The sequence below is a fragment of the Eurypyga helias genome, unplaced genomic scaffold, assembly GCF_000690775.1.
Source record: "Eurypyga helias isolate BGI_N326 unplaced genomic scaffold, ASM69077v1 scaffold15563, whole genome shotgun sequence".
Taxonomy (NCBI): domain Eukaryota; kingdom Metazoa; phylum Chordata; class Aves; order Eurypygiformes; family Eurypygidae; genus Eurypyga; species Eurypyga helias.
Window position 1 is genome coordinate 17994 of NW_010239325.1, and position 11454 is coordinate 29447.

The following is an 11454-nucleotide window of genomic DNA, read 5'->3' on the forward strand; positions in this document are numbered from 1 at the left end:
ACAAAGGCACAAGGGGAGCCCAGTGCTTCAGCGCAACATGGAGACCATCTCCTTTGTAAAGACTGCTTTTGCTCTCTCTGCTTGGAATTCTGGGCATCACATGTCAAATACCGCATAGCTGGACCTGTACCATGCTCTGTACCCTCCCTACTGGTTTTAAAACTCTTCTTTCCTGCAGTGCAGGCGTTGTTGGGCTCATGTACATACCACATGGAAAACGCCAGCTGCTTTGACAGGCTTGAATCCGGTGACGGGGACACAGTGGTCGGCGTGGCCGTTGCAGAAGCAGCTGCCCTTCACGATGAAGTCGTAGATGGCATAGTGCAGGGGCAGTGGGAGCTGTGGGGGCTGCGGGGCCAGGCTTGCCGGGAGGCAGGGGCAGCCCTGACAAAAAGTGATCTTCAGCTGTGCCTGGGCTTCCACGCTGTACGGGTCCTCTGCGGCGTACGGTGGTGACAGGGCTCGGTATATCACCTGCGCAGAGAAATGCAGCAAGGGAAGCAGAAAGGAGGACGTCAGCCAGCCCAGGGGTAGGCTGGGGGTGGGATGGTGATGGGGGCATCCCCTGGGAGCACACACCAGGCTCTCTCATGATGCTCTTCCCCCCTGTGCAAACAGCAGAGGCAGCAAATCCACCTGCACCCCGCTGTGCGTTAAGTCACCCCCCGTGATCCCCTATGCCCCTTTCCACATGAAGTCTGGACCCGAAATGTCAAGTGACATTTCACCATTAACGTAAAGCAGAGGTCGGTGTCGCTGGTATGTGGCATTGGCCCAGCGCAAGGACCGGCAGTCTGGCAGGCAATGCTTAGGTGGGGGGTTCTTCATTAACCTTCCCTCCCCCAGAATGGGTGTATTTTTTAACAAATAAAGCTCAGATTTCCAAATACTTGGCTCCTATCAGTCCCAGGCTGCTTCCTAGTGGAAAAGTGATTAGAGCTGGCAATTAGTGACAGCAAGCTGATAGTCAAGAAAACCGAGATAAGAAAGAAAGAAAAGTGGGGGCTTCTGAAGTTTAAACAAATACTTATCAGTCAGTCTTTATTTTAACTTCAGCCTGATTGAATAGGTCAATATTGGCTCAAGCTGAAAATTGAGAGCACTAGATAGAAACAACCAATTTTCTTGAAATGATTTATTTTAAACTTGGTCCACCTGCCTGCAGTGTTACATCAGAAAAAGCATATAATTCATGTAACTACCACTCACATAAAATGATGTTTTTACAACACATGTATTACTCATACATTTAATTTAGTGACACTTTCTAAAAAATTAAATAGCTCATCTAAACAGTTAAATAGTTCTTCACTGGGTAGCCACCAGAGGCTTGATGAACTATGGTATTTCTAAGCAATATTCAGTCAAATCCTCATTCACTTGATGAGGATTTGAAGGTGTGATGCAGTTTAACAGCTTAGTGCATTGCTCCCAGCAGTGGCTTAAAACCTCCTCAAACTACCCCGCTGCCCTGCTGACAACCACCCACGACACCCAAACGCTGACCAGCCTCCTACCCTATGGACAGCAAGGAGGTGTGCGGCACCGAAGGGTGACCGTGGTTTCTTGCCAGGAGGTGCCACAGGGTGCCTGGCAAGAGGCAGCGTGTGAGCCTGCCAGCACTGCTTTTGGCGATTACAGCCTCCTCTCCTTAAATCTGCTCTTCCTGAAGGATGCAGCTGATACGTTTCAGCTAGTGAAGGCTCCCCTTTTATTTCACCAGGATTAATGTATCCTGGAAATAATGACCCTGGTGCTGCCAGCTCGCCTTCCCACAGGCTTTGCCTGCCGGCTGCTGTCTCTACCAGCCCCGCTGCTGCTGGCACTGCTTCTGGCTGGGACCTGGTTTTTCTCCAGAGCTGCCAGGATCCAGCTGGAGGAAGCTTTATCCCAGTGTGGAAGGAGATTTAGAGCTCATTTTAGAGCTGAACGGTGGCAGTGCGCTTTTGCACATCCTGTTGGCCTGCCAAACACAGTCACTACCAGCACACTGGTGACAGTGGGGCTCAAGCATGCTGGTGCTGGATGCCATGTGCTGGAAAGCTCCATGCCACCATCCTGCATAATACCCCCAAAGGTATTCCAGTGTCTTCTGCCAGAAAGACACTGGTAACGGAGAAGTTTGGTAAGTTGAGAGGTGGGCCTGTGTCAGCCTCATGCATTTCAACAAGGCCAAGTACAAGGTCCTGCACCTGGGTCAGGGCAATCCCAAGCACAAGTACAGGCTGGGTGGAGAGTGGATAGAGAGCAGCCCTGAGGAGAAGGACTTGAGGGTACTGGTGGGTGAAAAGCTGGACATGAGCCGGCAGTGTGCGCTGGCAGCCCAGAAAGCCAACCGTATCCTGGGCTGTATCCAGAGAAGTGTGGCCAGCAGGTCGAGGGAGGGGATTCTCCCCCTCTACTCTGCTCTTGGGAGACCCCACCTGGAGTACTGCGTCCAGCCGTGGAGCCCTCAACATAAGGATATCAAACGGTTGGAGCGAGTCCAGAGGAGGGCCACAAAAATCATCAGAGGGCTGGAGCACCTCTCCTATGGGAACAGCCTGAGAGAGTTAGGGTTGTTCAGGCTGGAGAAGAGAAGGCTCTGAGGAGACCTTATTGCAGCTTTCCAGGGGCCCACAAAAAGGCTGGAGAGGGCCTTTTTACAAGGACATGTAGTGATAGGACAAGGGGTAATGGCTTTAAACTGAGAGGGTAGATTTAGACTGGATATAAGGAAGATGAGGTTGCCCAGAGAAGCTGTGGATGCCCCATCCCTGGAAGTGTCCAAGGCCAGGCTGGATGTGGCTTTGAGCAACCTGGTCTAGTGGAAGGTGTCCCTGCCCATGGCAGGGGGGTTGGAACTAGGTGGTCTGTAGGGTCCCTTCCGACCCAAACCGTTCTGTGATTCTATGATAAGGTTAACAGTGAGAGGTGGTCAGAGGACAAGGCTGGTGAGCAGTATGTCCTTTGTGTGGAAGCCTTGAGTCTGATGAGGGATATTAATAAATAGTAACACATTTCAGAAGATTTTTGTTGTCATCTCTTTCAGGAGCATACAGTTTTTTCTGTTTTTCTAAAATAAAAATATCAAACAGATATAAAAAGCAGATATGAACAGAAACCCAAGTGAACCCAACTATCATGCCCTGTACCTCTCCCCAAGGCTTGTTATTTACCCAAATTTAAATCAATGTCATTCTGATCACATTTACTCATTAGTGGCTTTGTGAACACAAGATGCTTTCAGATATGGAAAGAAAATTCCTTGGAAAACATCCAAGCAGGAGACATTGATTTCCTTTTAGTGGAGATGATGGAAAATGCCAGGCTGAGAATTTCCTGTAAAAACTATTAGTTTGGGTTCCTTGCAATTACATTCTTTGTTTGTCCTGATTTGGATGAGAGCGGCGAGGGAAATACGTGAGTGGGAATAAATTACACTAGATGCAGCTGCAGACTCCTCTCATCACTTTCAGTTTTTCTTGTTTATCTACCCCTGTGCAATCACGTGAGTGAGGCTTGTAGCTCTAGTAAAGACAATCGCAGCACGGAAATCAATAACCCTGAGCGCCTTTGCACTGGGAGAGTTAAATCTTGTCTGTGTGGAATTCAGGGGGAGTTATGCTGCTGATTTCAATGGAGCCAGTATTCCCGCTCCGGCTCCAAAATGTTACAAACATCTCTTTTTATGGCTACTTGAAAACAGCGATGCTAAACATGAGCCCCGTCTGTAATTCCCAGGGGCTGTGGGCTCTCAGCCACTCGCCCTGCCTGCCCTGTATCGCTCCGGCTGTGCCCAGCAGCCCTGGTCCCGGCCTCAGAGCTTCACTGCACCCTGCAGCAGTGCGATGTAACAGGGGCGAGCCTGGTCTCAGCACTGCCAGACAGTAAACACCCTCATCCCTGCATCCCAGACGCTAGTAGCTCTGCTTTAATAAAATACAAACCAGCCATTATAACATGTAGGATGTCAGACAAACACCAATTCTCTGCTCTGCCCCAACAGATTGAGCTGAAGCCCCCAGAGGCTGCATAATAAGGTCAAGGATGTGTTTCCCAGCAGGATTTCCCTGCTTAATTGTTAACTGATTTATCCCAGCCTATCTTGGGAGTCAGGACACTACTGGGGCCACAGTGTCCTCATACAGCTGTTACGGGTCTGCACCTTTGTGCTGCCCAGCACCTCAGCCCCACATACACACACAGGCAGGTAACAGCTTTCCTGCTTTTACCCTTCCTTAGACTCCTCCATGAAATTGTCCCACTGATAGGACCAGCCCTGTCCTGCAGCATCCCATCTATGAACGAACCATGGTATGCAGAGCAATCCTGACTGGGTTTTCACACCTACAGTTCTGCTGGCAGCCCCTGGCCACTGCAGTCAGAGGCCTCCTCAACAGAAATGTTTAGTTGTAATGGTGCAGAGGAAGCATGGAGGCAGGATTTGAGAACGCGCTGCCAACATGCACGTGTATCTGATGATGGCATTTTGCAAGCCCATCATCTCCCTGGTGCCAACAGGCAGGACTTCCTCTGATCAACTCTGTTGGGCCAGCGCTCACCTCGCTGCCCTGGGATGCTCATGGTGACGTGCCCAATCCACAGCCCTCATTTCCTCTTCCCAACAGCTCTCCTGAAGCTGAAACCACACAGAAAACACAAGTGCTTGGCTCTACCCACAGGGACAGAAACTCTCCCCGGCTGCTCTGCCACCGCAGTCACTCTCTTGGCACACGTCATGTCAGCTTGTTAGCTGTTGGGGCAACGCCTCTGACATGCGACAAGAGGACAGCAGTTCCCTCTCACCCCCCAGGGAAGTTGCTGCCTGAAGAGCCAAGTCCATTACTCTTCCTATCCGAAAAGCACTGGAAGAAGTCATGCCTAAGGGTCCTGCCAAAGAGAGCTGTGTTGTGGTTATACAAGGGAGATAAATAGCTTGATGAGGTACAGGAGAACATCCTTTTTGATAGATGATGCCATTCCTGTTTTCACAGAGCAAGGCCTCTGCCAGAAGAAAGCTCCACCACGTGCAGGGGAACACATTCACTCCCTTGGTAAAGGACCAACGTCAGCAAATTCTGGCCATTCACCAGAAAGCACGCCACAGTGACCAGACTTTCCCACCCAAGTCTGTCTGCACACAAGTGTCTTACTGACAGCATGTCAAAGCTCAGCATTACAGTGCTGGGCAGACAATGTGACTTCTCCCAGTAGTCAGCACCATGTGTGACAGCAAAGGGTGGGAGGCCTGGATCTTTACATCAGCAGCTCTACAGTGTATGCACTAATCCAAACTTTCTATTTTGTAGGACAAATAGGAGGTAATAAATTGAAAACCCACAGCACTACTGTGCTGGACATGCCATAGTATATCCTATCAGAAAGATATTTTCATTCCCAGTGTTACTAGCTCACTATACATTTTATGGTGTTTGGGATTCTTCTTAAACTGAATGTTTACCTCACCTTCCACTTAAAACAAAGCATCTAGCAATATCTCATATCTGAGAAGCAAATGCCACAAACCAGGCAGGAGCAGGATCGGAGGAGCTGCCCCGCAGTGCCTCGTGCATGCCATAGGGTAAAAATATTCTGCTCTTCAGCCAGACCACTCTGTCTGCCGTTTGGGTACATCATTACATAGACACCCTCCAATAAATTTCCACGATTTCCTTACAGGCTGCCACGAACAGCTTTTGCTCCGTTGATTACTTCACTTTATTTAGCCTTAGCGGCACAAGAAGCCTTAGCTACTTGCCATTCCGCAGAGGCAATAATGTAGCCCTGTATATAAATAAAGCGGCAGCCATGAACATGGTGCACTCAAGTAACTGCTTGCACCACAATGACCTTGGTTTATAAATACATAAAAGTCCCTTTGCAAGAAGTACCCTAGTATGTTTACACTTGAGCGGCAATGAAAGGACATCTTTATATATATCCACAGTGGGAAGGAAAGAGCTAATGAATGATGCTGAGAGCAACAAAATAGGCTCTGAAGCCAAAGCTGCCTGAGGAAGTCAGCAAAACCAATGAAAGGTTTGCCACCAGCAAACCCTTCTTGATGAGCCTTGGGTGCATCTAGGACCACTGGAGCCTCCATCCACAACGGCTTCAGGGGCCCGGACCTTTGTCAAGACAGTGTCCACAGCAGTAAAATGAGGCCCTTTGGGGTCGCAAATGCCCATGACATTGAAGAGACAGATGTGATCCACAAGAAGCGTCTTCCTCACAGACCTTCCAAAATAGGCACAGCCATAGAGGCTGTGGGCAAGCAGCCACAGAACCCATGCACATGCCCCTTCCCTGGGTCCCGGCACCGGGATAGAGGCACAACACCCCAACTTCAACGCCAGTAAATTACAGACAGAAGGAATAAAGGCTCAAGAAGCATACACACATGGGAACAAGCCAACAAATGGGAATACAGCAGAAATAAAAGCAACAAATACTGAAAACATAACCGCATTGATTGTGGTTGTAAATGAAAACCAAGTGGTCCATGGTTTCCTTCCAACAAGATCTCCAGATAAAAGATACTGATGGACTCTACCCTGTGTCACCCGGCCTGGATGCATGAGAACACATCTATAAGCACTCTACAATAATGGCCTATCCATATCAGTGATTCACCTATTTGGCTCATGTGCATTTGATAAATTCAGTACTGCTTTATTCCATTTTTGGTGGTGGTTTTATTCCTTTCAATGTACTTTACAGGAACACAGAAAAAAAAAAGAATAAAATTAATGCAAGGTTTTCTATCTTCTCCAAATAGAGATAGCAAAAGCAACGAGGGACGTGCACCACCTTACAAAAGGGCATGTGATGTCTAGGTAAGTGTTTAACAGAAAAGTTATGGTTTGCATTAGGAGTCTGGAGTGTCTCTTGGTATGCAGGCATTAAATAAATGTGGCTAATTGGCCTGTATTGTGGGGCCCTGTTGAATCTCCACGTCACTGGGAGCTATCTGGTTTATTTAGTGCCTGGACAAGTTTCTGAAAACGTAGGCAGTAAAGTCAGAGGTGGAGCTCTGCCAGCACGTCCAGGACCTCATCCCTTTGCCTCCTGAAAAATTTCCCTCGAGCCCGGCACATGGCCAAGGTTAGGCACTGCCTGCCAGGCACTGGGGGCTAAGGCGAAGGGGAGCCCTCATCCTCCAGCTCCTGGCCCCAGGATTTCCAGCTGTGTGTCCAGCATTGCCTCACGTCTGCTGGTGCTCACAGGCCCTGGCTGTCAGTCACAGCCATGTGCAACGGCAGCTCAAGCTGAGATGCTCCATGCTGTACCCGCTGCCCGGTACGCCTCTTTCTGCTTTCAGCCTTGGCTGCTCTTGTCTGGAGAAGCTCTGAGAGAGACAGATACGCTGCAGACAGGTTTTTCTTGTCTCCCACTTTCAGTATTGAGGGCTCAACTCCATGCTAGTATTTACCTTCCTGGAGGGCAGAGCTATGTCTGCAGAGGAGCGTTTCTCTTGCAAAGCCTTCTGGATCTTTTAGGTTAGTTTCCTACTGAAATAGGCCTTATGCCATTGCACTGCATGTATATCTATGTGTCTGTCCATCGGTTCACCCTAAAAACTTTTGAAACCACTGGCTAATTTCAACCACATTTAGGAAATATATCTTAAAGGAGTTAAGTTCCTAAAAGTCTTATGAAAACAATCTTGTTCCTTCACAAAATCAAGCCTGGTAGCTTGATTTACTCCTCCTGCTGTGAAGAAGGCTGCTAGAACCACAAGGCTGGTATCCTCTATTGACAAAACAGACTTTATGTGATGTATTACCATATCAAGCAAAAAGGCTTTTAAGAGAGAAACCCATGCTCATGTCTCTGCTATGTTCATTGCAATAAGCCCACGCTAAAACCCAGACTTTTTGGCAGATGGTGTAAATAATTCATGTAGTGTGAGAAGTTCATCAATCTCAACTGGGCATTACCCAGGTATCACCCACCACCTCCTCTAACACACTTCGGTTTTCTGCCTGTCAGACCAAGTGGACTGCAGGCAAGAGCCTCTCTTTTTCTGATGGAGAGATCTGTCCATCCCCTGCATGTGCACATTCATGGTGTGCACTTCAGCATCACCCAAGTGAGATGAAACAACAAGAGAAATTGGGAAACCTGCCTCACCCCTGCAGAGAGGTGACTGTCAGAGACACTGAGGTCACACAGAGCCTGTCTTTTGGGCCACAGCGTGACACATTCTGTCCATGTCCCCAGGCAATGGTGACAGAAACCTGCGGTGTTACCACCAGCATCAGCACCCGTGCTCCTCAAGGTGCTGGAGAAATGGCGCTCCATTTTGGCCCATGCCTACAGCCCTTCTGCAACCTTTTACAGCACATAAAGCAATGCAAATAATACCTTGTCTCACCATCCAAAAGTTAGGCAATCTTATAAAGACTTCAGGAGGAAAATCCAACTATTTAAAATAACTGGCCCTTGCAGGGGCCTCAGCAAGTTAATTTATACCAAGGCAAATTTTACCTTTTGGGAAACTAGTGCTTGGAGCTAGGTAAGAACCTTGGGATTTCTCCAGGATCCTTGACATCTCTGGCAATCATCAATCAGAGAGAGCCATCTTCTCAGCTTCCCTTCAACATCCCACCACACAATTTCATCAGATGAAAATGAAACACTGCTAGGTCATGCCTGTCTTCATGCAGACAATGATCACAAAAGTAATATTCTTACCAGAAGAACCTCTCTCCAGCTCCAAACAGCTTAAACCCTTTGGATTTCTTCACCTCCAGTTAACAGTGCTTCTCTAAGAATTGATAGTTTATTGCACAATGGCTTCATTTTGCCTCATCGCTACTCTCACTCATCAAACAGACAGAAACCCTCAGTTCCTTGGCTCACAAACCCCTTCAGATGGCTGATATCATCAGCGGTGCACTATCAAAGAAAATGTTTTTTTCTCATCTTCAGAATCACTGTTTCCAAGACTGCATTATCCCGCAAAGAAAAATGAACCAGCGCATTTCAGCTGATGATATGAAGAAGTCCTTTGACCGATCAGCAAGAGAGATGGTAGTTAGATCCTCTTCACGCCAATAATATCCCTCTTTTCCCTATCCCCACAAAGATTTATGTTCTCAGCCTTGGCCTGTCAGCAGTACCTGTCGTGCATATGGAAGACCAAGAAAACCTGGAGCTACCTCCAAAGAGCCAGACAGAGAACTGGACTTCCTTGTTTGTGAGGAGGGACGTAAAAAAAAGCTGGCTCAGTCCCCAGAGCTGCCGAATAACCCCTTTGACAGCTTCCAAGCATGACACACCACTGCAAAGCCAGCAAGGCAGCAGGTTAGACTTTCGGCAGAATGGCCACAACAGTACTAGGGATCAAGGGGATTTCTTTCAGCCTAAAAGTAACCCAATTTCATGAATACTTTTCAATTGCTCTTGTCTATAATGAAAAGGCTTTGTGTCTATAGAGCTGGCTGCTTAAATCGTCCAGTTACCTTAAGCTACACTTGATTTTAGGAAAAAGAGCACCTGTCTGAATTATATGTAAATACACATAGCCAAAAAGGCCATGAGAAACAGCCCCCCCCTTTCAACCCATGGCTATGGATTTTGACATCAATGAGGGATGCTGTGCAGAGATAAGTGGTAAAGAGTCATGGCGTATGTGTCTAGTAAGCTTGGTTTTGGACATTAACTTCTTTTCTTCCTGGAAATGTTGCCCAGGGAGAATTTGAGGACTTCACCATTTGTGTAGGATTTTGAATGCTGGTCGACTGGATATCTCACACCCACACCCATTGTGCATGGCAATTAAGCTCAGATTAAGTCCCCATGAGTTTTTGATCCAAAACTTCAGAGATGTGTTGATTCACTGCTTGAGGTTAGAGACTTCCCATGTAACTGGTTGCATCCAGGAATCCTAAAGAGAAACATGGCAGTCCTACTTTCCAGCCAGTGAACTGGGAGCTGAATAAGTGAGCCAGTCCTCCCTGCATGCCAAAAATGAACTGTGAAATGAAGCAGTGGGGTGCAGTGCCTGAAGAGAGGCTCTGGCTGCACCGCTAAAATCCCGTGGCACATTTCTCAAGGGAAGCAATAGTCCTGCTAACAAGGCCAGATGCCAATTCAGAGAATTAAATTCTGCCTACCCGAATTTCTCTTGTTTCGTGCGAGTACTGTGCTCTTCACTTCCTACATAAGAAGTTTGGAAAGGGGCTCCTGGAGCCCTGAGACCCATTCCCTCCTGCTGTTGGCAGCCTACAATACACCTCCTTTCACAGACTGGTCAAGCTCCCTCCGAGAAATAATTTGTTTTAGCCATAATTGGAGGCCGATCCAGAAGCCCTGATCTGCAATTGTTAGAAACTTGCTGTTCTAAACGGAGGACCGCCGATATGCACTGTTAAACTCTGGCTGTGCTCCATCCCAGAGGCATCCGCATTTCAAGAGCTGGCCAAGCGGAGGACCAACCCCCAAGTGCCAAAAGCACCATGAAAGCCAGGGAGAAAAGGAGACGATGAGAACTTCCTGTGGGCTAGCTGCAACGGGGGGAATCATGCGGAGGATCACTGGGCAGGCTGAAAAGCCTCTTGCCCCTCATATGCCCTGGTCCACCAGAGATGCTGAGCAGCCGGAGGCCTAGCAAATAGTCACTGCCCTAGGACTGCCTGCAGTGGGGGAAGGGATTTGCCACAACCTGGCCCATAGATCTGGCAGTATCATCCCTGGTACTACATGTATGGAAAAATTAAAATGCAGGTGCCGGTGCCCGGAAAACAGCACTTGAGTGACTCAGCCCTGATGGTGACTGAACTCTAGAGCAGTAAAATTCCCTGGAGGACAAAGTTTCATCTCCACATCTGCCTGGAACTGCCCCTGTCACAGTTAAAAAATAAGCTTAGGTTTCCCTTTTTTCCCTGAATTCTCTATTTGCTACCCCATTATTTAAAGTGAGCAACTCACCCTCACTCCACTGTGTTAAAGCTGGTGGAAACCCTGCACAGGGCTTGGGAAGATGGGCTTTGATGCCAGGAGGTAAAGCTGGGTGTCAGGCGACTGAGCTGAGAGATGCGGGCCAGGTGGCTGGAAGGGGGACAGCATCGTGCTTGGCAGGCACACACCCAGCTCAGCTCTCACAAAGCTTCCCCAGCCACACTGTGCTGAATGGTCAGCTGCCATAGCCTGCGGCTTCTAGGTTCCTACATCACTTCATTGACTACGACCTGGCTGCATTTACTTTGTCTCAGTAACTATTCCCCCAGGAATCCTTATTCTTGTGCTTATGAAATAATGGCCCCCATGTCTTCCTGATTTCACGGATATAATCCAAAGAGCTGGTCTGGGTCTGGCCCTCAGCCCCATCACCCCAATCACCCCTGGCCCCTAGCTGCACAGACTTCCCTTTGCACATGGCATTTCTGTGCAAAGCCTGACAATCCATGTTTTCCCAAAGACAGAATGATCAGGAAGATGCTGTTAAAGAGGTTGGGAATCTTTTCC

General features: G+C 48.3%; 1 protein-coding gene across 1 annotated transcript in view; it reads right to left on the reverse strand.

Annotated features, from left to right (window-relative positions):
- Window positions 1-11454, reverse strand: part of LOC104506971 (netrin-4-like) — a gene marked incomplete at both ends in the record, with an annotated part of 35957 nt that overhangs the window by 17987 nt on the left and 6516 nt on the right. The window contains one exon of the mRNA XM_010148113.1: window positions 208-474. Coding sequence (XP_010146415.1) covers window positions 208-474 — 267 coding nt within the window. The remainder of the gene's footprint in view (window positions 1-207; window positions 475-11454) is intronic.